The sequence below is a fragment of the Helianthus annuus genome, chromosome 4 (genome assembly GCF_002127325.2).
Source record: "Helianthus annuus cultivar XRQ/B chromosome 4, HanXRQr2.0-SUNRISE, whole genome shotgun sequence".
NCBI lineage: Eukaryota > Viridiplantae > Streptophyta > Magnoliopsida > Asterales > Asteraceae > Helianthus > Helianthus annuus.
This window is the reverse complement of record NC_035436.2, coordinates 191,520,204-191,537,453: the sequence shown is the minus strand read 5'-3', so window position 1 is coordinate 191,537,453 and position 17,250 is coordinate 191,520,204. Positions and strand designations below refer to the sequence as shown.

At 37.1% G+C, this 17,250-nt stretch overlaps 3 protein-coding genes and 1 long non-coding RNA gene across 4 annotated transcripts; all 4 read right to left on the bottom strand.

The window, feature by feature from the left end:
• Positions 1-1,655: 1,655 nt before the first annotated feature.
• Positions 1,656-3,879, bottom strand: LOC118491610. Its single transcript, XM_035989508.1, has 7 exons — positions 3,751-3,879; positions 3,088-3,643; positions 2,928-3,002; positions 2,509-2,778; positions 2,265-2,438; positions 2,096-2,181; positions 1,656-2,022 (listed from the first exon to the last, which is right to left on the bottom strand). Exons 2-7 carry the CDS (start codon positions 3,370-3,372, stop codon positions 1,656-1,658), a joined length of 1,257 nt encoding a protein of 418 aa, XP_035845401.1. The 5' UTR covers positions 3,373-3,643; positions 3,751-3,879.
• On the bottom strand, positions 1,951-2,341 carry LOC110935180. The gene is made up of 3 exons (XR_002588930.2): positions 2,265-2,341; positions 2,096-2,181; positions 1,951-2,022 (listed from the first exon to the last, which is right to left on the bottom strand). It is a non-coding gene; the product is annotated as an uncharacterized LOC110935180 (long non-coding RNA).
• Positions 3,880-3,929: 50 nt separating the features above from the next.
• LOC118491609 lies at positions 3,930-5,779 on the bottom strand. Its single transcript, XM_035989507.1, has 2 exons — positions 4,586-5,779; positions 3,930-4,502 (listed from the first exon to the last, which is right to left on the bottom strand). The coding sequence occupies exons 1-2, from the start codon at positions 4,682-4,684 to the stop codon at positions 3,930-3,932; spliced, it is 672 nt and encodes a 223-aa protein (XP_035845400.1). The 5' UTR covers positions 4,685-5,779.
• A 5,030-nt stretch (positions 5,780-10,809) lies between these two features.
• Positions 10,810-17,036, bottom strand: LOC110937621 (SKP1-like protein 21). Its single transcript, XM_022180068.2, has 10 exons — positions 16,861-17,036; positions 14,763-14,844; positions 14,123-14,344; positions 13,804-13,995; positions 13,160-13,270; positions 13,015-13,093; positions 12,766-12,890; positions 12,512-12,693; positions 11,258-11,391; positions 10,810-11,036 (listed from the first exon to the last, which is right to left on the bottom strand). Exons 2-10 carry the CDS (start codon positions 14,790-14,792, stop codon positions 11,005-11,007), a joined length of 1,107 nt encoding a protein of 368 aa, XP_022035760.1. The 5' UTR covers positions 14,793-14,844; positions 16,861-17,036; the 3' UTR covers positions 10,810-11,004.
• Positions 17,037-17,250: the final 214 nt, after the last annotated feature.

Below are 17,250 nucleotides of genomic sequence, written 5' to 3'. Positions count from 1 at the left end.
TGCCATGTACCGTCTGTATCTGAAACAAGCATCCTGAAGGTTTCCTTCGGTCCATGTTAAAGAACGATTCCAAATAAGTTTTTCCATTAGCATACATATGATGACTCCTGAATTTCTGCCAACACGATTTGTTTGAGGAGGCCACACGAAATCCCCTACTATTTGCATGGAACGCGTCTCATTTATTTCTGACTGTGGCCAGTACGATATACGTCCGAGAAACCACAAAAATAGAGACTCAAATTCTAGAACAATTTGATGTACTCTTCTGTGCACGCAAAATGAATCTCCGCAATTAATCGTGTCACAATTATTAGCAAAAAAAATTCTTAATTGTAGTGACTTTATATTTATTTTTAAAAGCACCCAATTTTGTTCGTTGTCCGGTATAGGAACGTATACCTGCAAAAAAGTGAATAATTTTAGGTTCTAAATCAACGCTGTAAATAAAAAAACAAAAATTCTTAGCAAAAAAATTAAAGGGAAAATTACATCAAACACGTATAAGTTCTTATTTAAAAAAAAACCCTGACATTTAACTAATAGCCGGAATGGTCTTCCGCTTCAGAATCATACTCTACCCCTTTTTCCATTTCCGCACGATAAGCTTCAAAACGCACTTTATCGTACAGCCTTTCGAAACAAGATTCATCGTCTGAGTCTGAGTCTTCGTCAGCAGTAACCGCCAAATTTTCTTGTGGAATAATCTGGTCCAAAGGACGCTGTTGTTCATCGGGATTAGGTAACGGATCAACCGCCTCACACTGACCTGAACCCCTAAATGGTGCTTCACGTGTTGGCTGTTGCACCGGGTTTGGGGGGTTACGAGTTTGTGAATTGTTTGGTTCGGGGTTATCTGGGGGTGGGTTTGGGTGGTTAACCGGTTGGAAAATGTTGACGTTGATATGAACGTTTAGATGAATGTTGATTTCTTGATTTGCCATGAGGTAGAAAAAAAAAGGGATGCCAGTTGAGTAGTGAACCAAGATGTGTTTAAATAGGTGTGGAGTAAGAGTGGGAGTCGTGTTCATTTAATAAAAAACGGATATAATAAAATAGAAAAAAAAATTTGATATAGCCTACCGTATCAATTTCCCAGAATGGAGGATATGTTGCTGTAGAACCATCTGCGTATCTGGTTGCATCAATATCTTGTTTATGTAACATGTCGAAGAAATTTGGCGGTAGAACTGTCCAACGATAATCGTTTGACGACAACATCCTTGCATTCTCTCGTTCATACATGAGTTTGTTACACCATGCTTGTACGTGCTAAAAAATGATGGTAATTTATTTATTACAAAAATAATGAAACAGATTTTTATTACGAAAAAATTTATTATTAAGGTACCGTTTTTTGAATAAAACCTGCTCCAGTAAATCCAAGCAGTCCCCCCCACCAATCTTTTCCTAGTGGTGTTAACCCCGTGTAAGAAGAATAGCAACTAGGATTATCCCCATCGTAGTAAAATTCAAAAACATTTGGAGACCATTGGCGATCCCAATTCTGTTGATTGTTGGAAACGGAAGGAGGAATACTTGTCATTGGTAATGGAGGATATCACATGTGTAATAAAGGTGGAAGTGACACATATATATATACATATAAAGACTAGTAGAAAAATATTTAATGTTTTTAAACCAAAAAAATACAATTACATTTCTAATACGGGATCATCATCATCACCAAGGTTGTTGTCAGTTGTTGTATCTGGTAACACGGAATCATAAAATAGTAAAGCAAGTTGACGTCGCATACGTTCCGCTGTTTTCTGAGTATCTTTATCATCGTTTAACGGTTTTTTATTTATCAACCTATCAAGAAATATGCAAACCCAAACCCCACAGTCTCCCAAAACTCCGGACTGCTGAGGAGCATCAGGCTCATAAATAACTCGGAAAGGGTAAGTTAACGGTAATGGTCTGTGGGCATTGTAACCATGAATTCGTAGCCAGTGGTTAAACACAAAATTTATATGACACACCACATCCGTTCTTTCCTTTTCGAAAGCATTTAAAAGGCTGAAAGAGCAACAAATTAACACAGTTAGTAACATGTATGTTGGAGTACTAATAAGTTAAATCTGCCTAATACCTGTCGTATATCGTTAGCGTGTAATTGAGCAGGTTGAAAACGCCTAAAAACCAGTGAGCACCTTCTATATACAACGGTACGTAAACCTATATAATTAGTAAGCAAAATATTAAATTAATTCAATACGAAATACATTTATTCAGTAATTAATAAGTTCGTTCAACATTACCTCGTCAACAGTATGTATTGATGGAAAAGGGTCAACATGCCCAGTAAAGTAACCTTTACAGGTATAGTCGACGGCCGTGTACCGAAAATAATTTTGAAAATATGGGGGTAGAATACTCCACCGATCACTTTCATTTCTTGAATGATACATGTGGATCATCCACCCAAATATATGCTGTTAAACATTATAAAGTTAATTAAAATATAATATACAAAAAAATATAAATTATTTTTTTATTACTTACATCATCGCTTAACCAGCCGCGACCGTCCATGCCCAGCAACGACTCCCAAAAATTTGGACCGACAGAATTCCCAACTATTAGGGAAAGATGTTTACTGCCGCAATTTGGATACCAGTGCTTGATGAATTCAATTTGTCTATCCTCGTTTCTTAACCTTTTGGCTTTTATATCTTTCAATCTTTTGTAAGCCACATACGGGGATAGCACAGCTGCTGCGGGCTTTATAAGCCTTTCGGATCGTCTCAGTTTGATTATTTCAGGATCCTCATTCTACAAATATTGTATATATGTATTAATTTCACTTTCTAAAAAATAATTTCATTAACTTTCATTTACACAATTTATACTATTTTTTTTAAATTCATACTAGTAATAAAAAAATGATAAGTAATTAAAATAAATAGATTGGAAAAACTTACAAAATCTTCATTCACCATCGGGCTCATAGAGACGTGGTAGGCATTATCGTAATTGATAAATGAATCGGCAACAGCCTACAAGAAAAGCATGACAGGTAAATTAACAGTTATTGGTGGATATTGTTATTATAAAAAAAAAATTATTCATAAAACACCTTACATTATCACTCTGAGTGTGTGCCTCTTCTTTTGGTGTTCGTACGGTCACCGGAGTCCTGACCGTTTTTTGCTTTGGAGAACATCGATATGATTGAGAAAACTCTCCCATGAACATATTGGTAAGTCTCCGGTTGTTCTCTAGCAGCCTCTCGTCCAAGACTGATTTAAACTGTGAAATCAGGTCATTCTCGTAATTTGATCGAAACGGGGTCGGGGGGGGGAACAAAATTCTGTTGTGGAATCTCATCTCGATCCGTTGCCGGATTATAACTTTCATTCGTCCCATCGGGACCAAACAGAGCCCCCATTACAGACGCAAGCTGTTCTTGTGTGACGACACCTGGGGCGGCCTGCATTTCTGGTTGATTTTGACCCGTGAATCCTGTGGGCATTTGAATGGGTATTTCTGTGGCCCTTTCAACCGGATTCTCGCCCGGCATTGCACTGGCATACATCCGACGTTCAGCGTCTAAATAATCTGAACTAGACAAATACCACGCGCTTTGCAACTCACGTTGAGTTGGCAATATAACCAAAGACGGCCTAAATTCACGTTTCTGCAAAATGTTTCAAAAAAATCCCCAATTATTAATATATATTAATATAAACAATAAAAAAGTGTATATTTATTTTTTTAAGTATATTTAAAAATAAAATGTATTACGTTTGCAGCTGTTTGTAGCAATGAATCGACACTGCTCCTCATAAACTTCTTGCCTTCTTTCCATCCCAAAAATCTTGGAATCGTCTCACCTTGATACCATTCCCTTGAATTCTTAAAATGAGGAGAAGTCTCCAACACCCACATCTACACAAGAGAATTTATTTAAGGGTTATTTATATTTAATTGTATATAGCACTATAAGTACTTTCCCAAAAATAATTATCCCATGGATATTGTCTGAATTCTTCTAAGTTATCCACAAGGTCTAAAATCATATTATCAACTGCATTGGTTTTTTGCCAACCCAAAAAACCTTGACCGATTAGCATTAGAAGACATATCCTCGTGCGGTCAGCATCATTAAACTGGCTAATGTTCCCGAACATGTTCATTATTTGGCCAAAATTAACAGTTGATCCAGCTCCAAAGTATTTGTTCCTAAATGAGTTCGGATGGTCTATAGGTGACCAGGAACTGTGCCCAAAACGTAGCCCCGTTATTAAACAAAACTGTTTCGGGGTGAATGTAAATAGCTGCCCTTGTAATTTATACGAAATCCCAATACGGGGAAAAGGCGTCGGTATTTGTAGTTGTGCAACGCCATATAAAAGAAGGCTATCGCATATGGTGCACCTATTATCTAAAAATGGACCGAAACAAGTCTGCCTAATAGCTGTTTCAACCGCCGGAGTCATCACTTCACGCAAATTTTTTAAAACCAACCACTTCTCTCGTACTTTAATAGTTATTTGCTATATAAAAAGAGAAAAAAATTAAAAATAGCATACGAATTCAATTAAAAAACTTATCTTTATTTTATCGGCAAATATTTTACCGGGCACAAAGGGGGGTCCATGAAAGCATCTTGCATCTCTTGGTCGTTTGGAATATTCTCGAAATCATTCGGCATGTTCTCGTGTCGGTTGAAGTCCATAGTGGGGGGGCCACAATTATTGTCGAAGAAGTCAGATTAGTGGTCCCGGAAGAGTCAACGATCTTTCGGATGTTGAAAGTTGCGGTCTTCTACTCCTTTGCTTTGCTCCAACGTGGATAATTGGTTTGAAAATGGGAAAGTGATGGTCACATGGGAGGAAACGACACTCTTCTTTTGTTGACCCGACTTGAATTTTGTTTGATATGGGGAATAGTTGTTTATTGGAACACGCGCCGTCAAAGGGCTCGACGTGACATCGGAAACGGCACTACATGACAGCGGAAACGGCTCGTCTTGAAATCGGAAACGGCTTAAACTGACAGCGAAACCATGCACCTGAAACGGCTCGCCGTAGCAGAGGAAACGGCACGGCGTTGCAGATGTAACGGCTTGACATTGCAGTGCAAACGGCTCGGGATTTCTGTAACGGCATAAGCAAGAAACGGAAAAGGCTTGAATTTTACTTTATTGAAGCACGTGCCACGAAACGGCTCGGCCAGTTAGTTGTAACGGCTCGGGCAGTACCTTTATTGAAAGTTGTGATGAAACCTATTAAAAAAACAATTATTTAATAAATTATTTTGAAGTTAAATAAGATCACAAAAAATTTTCTTAGAACGCCACTCATAGCACTTGAAACAGTCTTAAAACCAATAATGGCTGACAAAAACAACGTATACTGCTCTCAACCAGTTAGTAAATCATCAACGTGGATTCTTAAGAAATGGAGAGCACCCAGACAGTCGGGTGAATCTTCCTCGTCTGAAACGGTTGTGCCGGAAGAAAACAACTTTTTAAATAACCGTCAAAGCTTGCACTCAAACAGAGCCGGAAGATGGGCAATTCCAGACGACGAATCTGAGAATTGGTCAAAAGATGTTGCAACATTTTACAGTAATGGCGACGCCCCATTCTGTTATTCAGCTGTTTTCACTCGTTATGTGAAGTTGGACAAAACATTTTGGGGTACTTTGTTAGGCTATCGTTGTAATGGCTACCTAACAGCAACGGTAATTTCATTATAAATTTTTTATTACCAAAATTTGTATTTTTTCGTGTTTATTAATATATAAATATTCATTAAACAACATATTGAGGGATGGACTGGACGACTAATGGCTTGGAGAAAAAGAAATTTACAAAAGGATCCGACGTTAAATTTGCGGTGGACAATTCTCCCACCTCAATTCTATGACACGTTACTACAATCGGTTCCTAAAAGCGTGGTTGGTTATGGAAATGGTAAAGAAAACCCATTTCCTTCCTTTGTTGACGTGGATTTTGTGTTTTTCCCACTGTCGATTGACAATAACGAATGGATGTTAGTACGGTTAGAGTTGGCATCCCAGGAATTAGTTTTGTACCCGTTTGAAAACTTTTGTGGACGAGGAGACAAATTTAGGGCAGTTATTATTCCACGGTTGACGAAGCTTAAGGTGTATTTAACTGGGTTGCTGGTGCATTTGAAGTATTGGAAAAAGACAGGAAAACCAGAATGCTGCATAACTCATGAGCTAAACGATAACTACGTGATTTCTAACAGGTCAATCGTAGGAAATGAAGCTGTCTATCTGTGTATGCTTATGGAGCATCTGGTTACAGACAAACCCATTAACATTACTGGAGACGTAAAGCAAATATGTTTGTCATATAGACGATTCATGGCTGATAAACTGTATTTTTGGCGGTGTTTACCACGGCCAAATGTTGTTAAATAAAATAACTCTTCTTTGTAATATATTTAATATTTAACATTAAATCTTCCCATTTTACCCTCTTCAAACCTATAAATACATACATTACTCCCTCCTATTAAACAACATTCTCATCCCAAAAGTTCACACTAAAAAAATGGATTCTTGGACCGACGAGGAAGATATTGCTGCTGTCGTTTCGTACATTGCCGCTCGTGAACTGGGCACTTATTCAGTTTCCGATCCTGCTTTCTGGGAGCAGGTTTTCAACAATTTCTGCATTCACCTACAAGAGACGTCCCGAAGCGTCGAGGCGTTGAAGACTCGTCTTTCTTTTGTACGCTTTAAATGTACACGTTTTTTAGGAAGGTGCAAAAATGTGAAAAAAACAAATCCGAACATGGAAGAAAAAGAGATCGTAGAAGAGGCCCTGCTCGACTACGCAATACTTTACGACGAGGACTTTGAACACCTTTCAGTGTTTGAAATTTTAAAAATCTATCTGTAATTCACGAAATAAGTTTGTAATATTTTTAGATTGTATCGTGCAAGTTAATGTTTGGGCCAAAGAGCCGTTTGTCGATATGCAACGTGCAAAAATTAATGAATATTTTAATTAATTAAACTAATTAATAAAGTTAAATAAAAATAGTAAAAAACGGCCCAAAACAAGCTATAATGTTTGGGCCAAAGAACCCACGTCGTTTTAAAACAAATAATTTTAAAATTTATTAATTAATATTTTAATTAATTAAACTATTTAATAAAGTAAAATAATAAAAACGGATAAAAAGGGGGTTCTTCTTTAAAGAAACGGCCCCTTCGTGGATCGAACCTGCGCCCTTCGTGTGAAAGCCAAACATGTTAACCAGTTTATCCTCCTACTCGGAGCTGATAACATTGTTAACTATTTTATTTTTATAAACTAGTTTAAAACGGCCCAGTTGACAATTCGTTGCAGTCCACAATTGGGTCAGGTTGGGCTTCACGTTGGGCTTCACGTTGGGCTTCAGTTGACAATTCGTTGCAGTCCACTATTTTATTGTTAACTTTATTAATGTTATACACTACCATTTTCGTTGCAGTTAACAAAACTTTATAACATGCAAAATTTTATAAGATCCAAAATATTTTTTATATAAATAAGAATAAAAACACTAAAAAAAACATAATACAAAAAACGGCCAAAACAGGGGCCTAAAGTGAAAATTTAAAAAATTGATAAAAAGGGGGTTCTTTTTTAAAGAAACGGCCCCTTCGTGGATCGAACCTGCGCCCTTTGTGTGAAAGCCAAACATGTTAACCAGTTTATCATCCTACTCGGAGCTGATAACATTGTTAACTATTTTATTTTTATACACTAGTTTAAAACGGCCCAGTTGACAATTCTTTGCAGTCCACATTTGGGCCAGGTGGGCTTCACGTTGGGCCTCGGTTGACAAAAATTGTTATACACTACCGTTTTCGTTGCAGTCCACAATTGGGCTTCACGTTGGGCTTAACGTTGACAATTCGTTGCAGTCCACTATTTTATTGTTAACTTTATTAATGTTATACACTACCATTTTCGTGGCAGTTAACAAAACTTTATAACATGCAAAATTTTATAAGATCCAAAATATTTTTTATATAAATATTAAACATAAACATAAAAACACTAAAGAAAACATACTAAAAAAAACTAAAACCAAATCCTAATTGCCTCCCACTCCGAAACATGCTTGAAATCCTGTCCCTCGTCATGACGATAGTTGATCAGCGCCACCGCCTTCTGATCATCCTCATCAAGGTCCGGCATTTCTCTCTCCACCCTCTGGAAATACCGGTCAAACCTCTCGCATTCCAACCGGACCACACGAAACCTGGAAGATAAGGCGTCCACGCTTCGGTTATGGTCCGGACCACGAAGCTGGCCAAAAATCTGTTGAACACGAACCCAAAGGCCCCCTGTCCCCGTGGTGGAGGATTGGTCACTGCCTCCTCCCAGGCTTCGCACAAGGCGATGTCGTCAACTTCAGTCCATGCATTTGCCATGTGAACGGATGAACGGATTGTATTCAGAAAATATGAAGAGTGTTAACGGGGACGGCGTGGAGAAATGAGAACTTTGGGGGGGTTTATATAGTGGGTAATAGGTGTGGAGGTAATAATGGCAATGGTTGGCCGTTTACATGGGAAGATGGAAACGCAACGGGTAAAAAGCCCGTTTAAAAAGCCCAAAACAGTTTATTTGTTTTTTTTTCCGTTAACTTGTTAGTGAAAAGCCCATATAAAAAGCCCAAAGCAGTTTCGTTAACTTGTTAGTGAACAGCCCGTATAAAAAGCCCAAAACAGTTTTTTTTTTTCGTTAACTTGTTAGTGAAAAGCCCATATAAAAAGCCCAAAGCAGTTTCGTTAACTTGTTAGTGCACAGCCCGTATACATAGCCCAAAACAGTTATGTATTTTTTTTTCGTTAACTTGTTAGTGAACAGCCCGTATAAAAAGCCCAAAACATTTATGTATTTTTTTTCGTTAAGTTGTTAGTGAACAACCCATATAAAAAGCCCAAAACAGAATTAAAAGTGAACGGAACACATAAACAACCCAAACAAATTTAAAACACATAATTTTTATTATTAATTAATACAAATTACATAAAAGATATAACATGAAAAAATTACAAACAAAATTTCGTCAAACCGCTAGTAAAGTGATTCAATTTGATCCATAACATGTAAAAATTACAAACAAAATTTCTCATCGGGACCCTTTCTCATAACCGCAGAAACGAGTAGTAGAGAAAAAAGCTCGGTCTCCAAGAAAGCAGTCTTCAGATAACTTCACCAAACCACTGCTTAGAACTTAGAACCTCCCCGAGAACAAATTCAAAGTTAGGAGTGAATCAAATCTCTTCTTCTGGAATTCGAGTCAAAACGCTTGTAGGAATGATAAAGATGCGTCTTTTGCTCGATAGTTCCATCCGCACTAACTGGGTAGGTAGATACGGAATTTCTGAAGAGTAAGACACTCCAATATGATAAGCAATATCAAAACCGAATTTGATAACTAAAGCCAAGGAACACGTCACTAGCAGATACGTGTGATTTCATAAATATTTCTTGCATTTGATACACAAAAACATCTATGATAATCACATAAAGAAAGCAAGATAACATTTTATTTGAGATTTAAGTGTGTTAGAGGGATTCGTTAAACAAGCACACCAAAAAACAAGTGGGTAAATATATAGTGAGAACATAAGGTCAAACGGCTTGAACAACACGTTGACCCGGCTTGAACAACACGTTGACCCGGCCTTAGACAGCTGTACCGGCTTCAATTCAGTTCAAACGGCCTGAGCCAGCTGAAACGGCTCGAACCGTATGTTGAAACGGCCCGGACCATCTGTAACGGCTTGGAGCCAGCTAAAACGGCTTGGAGCCAGCTAAAACGGCACAAGCAGTTTACGGAAACGGCTCGGATGACAGCTGTAACGGCTCGGATGACAGAAGTGGGTCCATGCGTGTACGGTAACGGCTTGGCTGGATCGTAAGAACATGGCTTGGCTCGTTGAAGGAACATGGCTAAGATCTTTCCACATGAGCCGGTTGTAACGGCTTGGCTAAGATCTTTCCACATAATCAGCCACGTGGCGTTCCCTGCTTGCTTCTCAAGCCGTTACATGCATTGTCGGACACGTGTCAAACGGGGAGTGGATGGCCGTTAAAAAAAAATTCCTGTGCCGTTTCAGGATATTGAAACGGCTCGGCAAGGGGTGTCCGGTGGCCAAATTCGCAAAGACGGCGTTGCAGTGGCCATTTTGGTGATTTTCCCTAAATGTCCACTATAGTATTGGAAGTTAGAACCCTCAAAGTGGTACCTTCGAAATTTACTATTAAATCTACACCGATGTCCACTATAGTATTAGAAGTTGGAACCCCTTAACCATTAGGTGTCAGCTCAGCAGCCACCGACCCCCACTTTAAACCGGCTCGAGGATCCATAGAGGTCACGTATTAGAAGTTAGAACCCCTCAACCATTGGGTGTCAGCCCAGTGGCCACCGACCCCCACTTTAAACCGGCTCGAGGATCCATAGAGGTCACGGGTTCGAAACCTGGTAACCCCAGGCTCTTCAGTTCCCCTCGAGTTGGCAGGGGTTTCTCCGCCAGGCAAGCGTTGTCGGGTCCACGGTCGGGGGTATCGTGCATCTACCCTCAAACTGCTTTAAGGGATACACATAAATGCAAAAATATTCTTACCAGTTGCAAAATGCAGCGTTTAAAAAGCTATCACTCTTATTTAATGCAGGCCTGCTTATTACATATGCAGGATGAACTTTGACTTACTTTGGTTTATGTTATAGTCTTAAGTAATTTAGCAAAACAAGACCAACCCTCCTTTTACTTTCCTAGCATTATTACAAAGTGCAACTTTAATTATTATCCAACCAGAATAAAAACACTGTTAAATAAAAATTAAAAAAAAAACCCAAATAAAACATATCAAAATTGCATCATTTTGGGTCTGACAAACTAATTAAAGAGAAAAAAGAAATATAACTTAGGTGGTTTACAGTTGAAAATCCATGCATATTTCTAATCTCTTTCAGAAAGTCAAAATCTGAGTCCTGGTCAGTTTAGACATCACTTCTCATGCTTCTCCAGCCCTGATGCATCTGTCCATTACAAACGATATTCGTGTTAACATATGATTACACGACCCGTTTAACCGTATCCCTTTAGCTTGACCCATTAGAGGTTTAAAATAACCCAAAGTCCCAAACCAAACCTTTTGTATATAAGCGGGTCAAAATTGCTCTCTACAGTCAAATGATTAAAAATTGGAGGAACAAAAAGCAGAAAAATAAACGGCTGGAAATTAAGAAAGCATACATACTTGAACGTTTCGTTGAGCAACCATTTCCGTTAATAGAATATAAACTTGGTCTTCGTTCTTGGCCTAGTGATAAAAGCTCTTGCACTCTTTCTGGCCAATCAGAATTCAACCTTCTAGCAAAGTCCTCTACTTCCCTGATAAACCAAACAAATCAGAACACACACACACACACACACACACACATAGATATATATATATATATATATATATATATATATGTATGTGTATGAAAGGGGTGCCCCCACGATGCAGTGAGAAACACAGACACCAGTAAACTGGTAGGGGTGCAAATGAGCCGAGCTGAGCCCGAGCTCGAGCTCGTTGGTAGTTTCTCAAGCTCGGGCTCGGCTCGTTTATTATCTATTAATTAATACATATAAATAATCGACTTGCTAGGTTCGCAAGCTCGATAAGCTCGGCTCGGGCTCGTTTACTAAACAAGCTTATTTTTAGGCTTGGGCTCGGCTCATAAACAAGTTTAAATAAGCTCGGCTCGGCTTGTTTACTAGAGAACTTTAAATCTGTGGTAAATGTTATTGAATATTAATAAGAACTAATATTACACCAAAGCTCGATAAGGCTCGACAAGAATGACAAAAGCTTCACATGCCAGGCTCGAGCTTGGGCTCGATAAATAAACGAGCTTTATTTTAGGCTCAAGCTCGGCTCAGGCTCCATATAGCTTGGCTCGTTTAGAGCTTTTTCTTGAGCAGCTCGCAAGCCGCTCAGCTCATTTGCACCCTAATCACTGGTAATCTCACGTAACATGTTAATTTAAAAAATAAAAAATAAAAAAAAAACTATAGCAATACCAAACTCAAACTAAAGAGAATGAAATGCTCGTTTTTATAGTGTAAATTAAAAAAAAAATTAACGTATGAAAAATATGGCCGTTTTAAAATCATGAGGGAAGTTGGTTTAAAAGTCAACAATATGTTTTAGAGAATTGTACCATATGTTTTAAAAGTTGTAATTACTTAAAACTCTTAAAATTATGTATAATTACTTTTTTGCCCTTCTTATATGTATTATAATAAAGTATAGATATAGATATATTAATTAACATTTGGTAATCTTTATGTGGCTTTATGGTATTTCAAAATCATACAAAATCTACAATTTCATCAATGTAAAATAAAAAAGCAAAATTAACAAAGTTTTGTTCCAAAAAGAAAGCATGAGATAAAATGATCAGTAAATATTAAAGGGATGACATCATGATGTCATGACAATGTCATCAACGTAAACTCGCACCTGTCAATTTGCTCTTTAATTTCAGGATCTATGCCATCTCCTATGTCGCAATCATCAAAATCATCATCAAGTGCAAATCTATCATCTTCTGAATCTTGCAACTTCAAAAGCTCACTGATATTCGGTAGACAATGACCTTTCACCCTATCGTCACGACTTACAGAACTAACACCATTCGATTCCTGAAACATCGGACAAACGTCTCAATAATTAATAAACTGATGACTTTAGCATTTCAAATTCGCGTTATGAACCTTTGTGCCATTGCTTGGAGATGAAGAGGTGTTTGAATTAGCGCATACAGGAGGAGCGTTCTTTTGTTGCTCCTTTCTTCTACGGTTTTTCTTTTTGTTCTTTGCTGTTTTTACTTCCTTGGAATCTGCAAAAAAAAGAACCAATAATCATGTTAATACGACCTGTATATGTGTGTATATTTACGTATACTTGTGTGTGTGATACATATATCATATAAGTGTATATGTGTGTGGACATTGGATAAGTACCTCCATTTTCTCCATTAATAAACGACAAGAGCTCATCCACTGAACGATCATCTACATGCTCTGCTTCAACTTCAACGTTCTGAAAACGCAACTATCATCAAATTCAAAAATGACATGTGACAAAATGGGCTAAACAAAAAAGTACCTTGAGTTTCTCTTTTTCTTTTAGTTCTTTCCTCTTTCTTGCGTAAAGTCTATTCAACAATCGTATACGCGGGTCATCGGTTATATTTTTCAAAGGCTCCAGCTTTTCTTCCTACAACAATTATTAAAATATATATTATTACTAAGCAGACATAACACATTATATTTGTACGAGTAAAATGCCATTTTTGCCCCTGAGGTTTGGCCAGTTTTGCGACTTTCGTCCAAAGGTTTGTTTTTCCGCATCTGGATCCAAAAGGTTTAAAATCTTGCCATTTTCATCCAGCTCGTTAACTCCATCCATTTTTCTCCGTTAAGTCAGGGGTATTTCGTCTTTTTTGTTAACCTAAAGGGCAATTCGGTCTTTTGAATACTTGTACATTATGCTAAATGCTTGTACATAGAGTGAAAAAGACCAAATTGCCTTTTAAGTTAACAACAAAGACGGAAATACCCCTGACTTAACGAAGAAAAATGGATGGAGTTGACGAGCTGGATGAAAATGGCAAGGTTTTAAACCTTTTGGATCCAGATGCGAAAAACAAACCTTTGGACGAAAGTCGCAAAACTGGCCAAACCTCAGGAACGAAAATGGCATTTTACTCTATATGTATATATCTGTGGGTATATGCATGCATAAAGCACCTCTGTTAGATCATCAGGTATGTGAAAAGTTTCACGTATTTCTTCAGGAGTTTTTCCTTCAATCATTCTTGCAAGTGCTCTACTGGTAAGATCAACTAACGGCTTTAATTGCAGACTGTCAGCAGCGGAAGTTAATTCACACAGCCTATTTGTGTCCATACGGATAAACTTTTCATCAAATGACTTGCGCTCCTATAAAAAAAACCACCCTTTTTCATTGATCAAGAAACGATTATATGGAAATGGAATCACTATTTTGTTACAACATTAACCTGTTTTCATAAAAAAAAAAAAAAGAAATTGTTGCTTTAATGCGTACCTTGTTAGAGCGGCCTGGGACTTGATGGAACCGACAATAATCAAGTATTAAACTTAATGTAACGGGATTGACTCGTGCTGGAAGAGAAATTGGATATGTTTTTGAAGAACCCATGCCTGCATGTATCTCGTGACATATGAAAGGACAAAATATGGCAACCTCTTGTTCCACTTGCTGAATCGATCCATCAGCAGTTTGAAGCCATATATATGACTTCATCATCTGAAATAAGACGATGGAATATATTCATGTTAGAAAAATGTTAGTGAGTAAATTGCCATTTTAGTCCCTGAGGTTTGACAAAAATTGCCACTTTAGTCCAAATAGTTTTTTTCTTGCCATTTTAGTCCAAATAGTTTTGTTTTCTGTCATTTTAGTCCCTGACTTTTGTCATTTTTTGCCATTTTCATCGACCACCACCACCACCTCCCACCACCCACCCCATCACAACCATCTATTTGGACTAAAGTGGCAATTTTAGTCAAACCTCAGGGACTAAAATGGCAATTTACTCTATAAAAGTTATTTCATGACATACGAGAACATCTCAACATTGATGCGAGATAACATGTTTAATTACGGGTCTATAAAAGTTGTTTGAATTTAATTTATAAATCAAGAAGAAAAGTGAATATGATACCTCGGGTTTAATCACATCCGGTTCTGACATTATGCCAGGATGATAAATACTTAAATAAGAATGACGCACGAGTTAATTTAACCTGTAATCGAGATTTAAAACAACAAATATTAGTGATAAGTGATCTTCATATATTAACAAACCTTCTGCTAGTCGACTGAATATTGCCAGTAATTGTTCCACAAATTTAATTAGCAAATCACTGATACAATAAAATAAACATTTTTGTAGGTTTAATTTCAAATTATCAAATGCAGCCATGATCTCAGATTTTCAAACATCTGTTAAATAAATGCATCCTAATCTTGGTTTAAAAAAGCGGGAAGCGCACAAAAGCGATGAAGCCTAAAACCGATTTTTAAAAAGCGAAGCGCAAAAGCGGTGAGCTTTTCGTACGCGAAGCGCAAAGTGATTATATATTTTATTTTATATATCCCATAAGTGTTTAACATCCAATAGCTATGATGTAGCTATAATTAAGCTTTATATATGTTTTAAAATGAAAAAAAAACATAAATGTACAACATAAAAAGCCTGGTGTACAACACTCAGAAGCATAGAAACACCCAACGTACAAAAAGCGCGCGCCTCAGCTGCGTCTTGTGTCGATTTTCCCCCTAAAAAGCGCGCCTCAGCTGCGCTTCTTGTACATCATGCGCCTTATGTCACACAAGGCGATCTACTTTGCGCCTAGGTGCGCTTCGCGCTTAATCGCGCTTAAGGCGCGCTTTTTTAAACCAAGATCCTAATATATAATCGTTATTAAAAAAAAGCCTAGAACCTGGAAAATTAGAACATTATTGGGAAAAGAGGAAAAAGCCCAAAAGTATGGTTTCCTTTTTATATTTCCACAATTCTTGTTCATACTTCAAAAGTAGCTTTCTTTTGGCAACTTTGCATGAACAATAGTTAGCTTAAATCTAAGAATATACGTCTGTACTTTAAGCCCGATTTACAATTATATTCACAGTTTCACACACATAACTAATGTGGGGAAGTTTGACCATAACCAATCAAGCATTACGCAAATGAACAGAGAACCCTAATTCAAAAGCCATTTCGTTCCATTTCAATCATTAGACATGAAAGTATTAAGAACAGTAATAACTGAAAAAATTCGCACAGATATATTCCTTCTTATGAATAAGAACTACAAGGTAACTGTAACATTTAACAAATCAAATACAATCATCTGACCCAAAAACTATCATCAACAAAGTTTACAACCCTCCCGACCCTAACCAAACCGAGAAACAAATGAAAAAAGAACTACATTTTGTAAACTTAGTTATCGGTAGCCTACTAAACACAGAGCAAACCGTAGGGCAACTCCATCATGCACAGACTTTAAGAACCTTCATTATCCCAAGTAATCCAGTTCGACAACTACGTAAACGGATAACGCTTCACAAATAAAACCAAACTGCTTCGTTAAGATGCGAAACCCTAGACATACACCACTAGTACATTTCAACTCTATAAAGATGAACCTCTTAGTGCACAAATTACAGAAAACTGTAGCAACTAAATAAACTGTCATTCACTTATTGTGCAAAACCCTAACACTTCAAACGGATTATACCAGCTTATCAACACGAAAATCGTTCGCTAATATGTGCAAAACCCTAAGACAAAAATCCATCATTTACCCAAAAAATTAAAAAATATATATAAAATAAAATAACTTCTTCACATATTAATACACCTATTTAAGCTGATTAATTTTACCAATAACCAGACAAACACTAAATCACACCAAATAACCCAAAATCAAACAACAAATTAATACACCAATTCTGCAAAAACCCTAACCCTAAACCGCTCATCCATTACCAATTTACAAATTAGAGGTTAATTTTCCCACCTAATAACTACAAAAAACTTCTGTTTCAAACCAAAACCAAAACAACAAAAACACATACGGAAGTTCGTGACTACAAAAAAAAAAAAAACACTAAAAATCGAGCAACTTTATAGCAAATTCTATCAACAACAACAACAACCAATAAACAATAATCAAGAGGCTAGTATAATAAGAATTAAGGCACAATCTGATACATTAACAGAAATGAAAGGATATAAACAGTTTGATGTGTACCTGAGTGAAGAAGATCTGGAAGAGATTCGAGAATAAAATTGGTGTGAAATTGGCGGTTGTTAGAAGAATCAATTAACGGATAAGAACGATAGAGATGAGAGAATTTGTGTGTGTTTTTCTTCTCTATATCTAAACACATATACCTGTGGCGATACCCTGTTTGTGTGTGTGTATGTATGTATGTGATTCATATTAGGGATAAAAGTGTGAGGGTTGGTTTTGTATGAAGAGGATAAATGTGGGGTTTGAATTGTAAGTTTGTTGTTTTGTGATTTGTGCCCTTTAACATTTGAATTATGTCATGTTAACCCCTTTTTCGACATTTTTTGTTTTGTGTTTTCTTTTCCAAATGGGCCTAAATATTTGTGGTCCTCGAATTTTCAGGAGGAA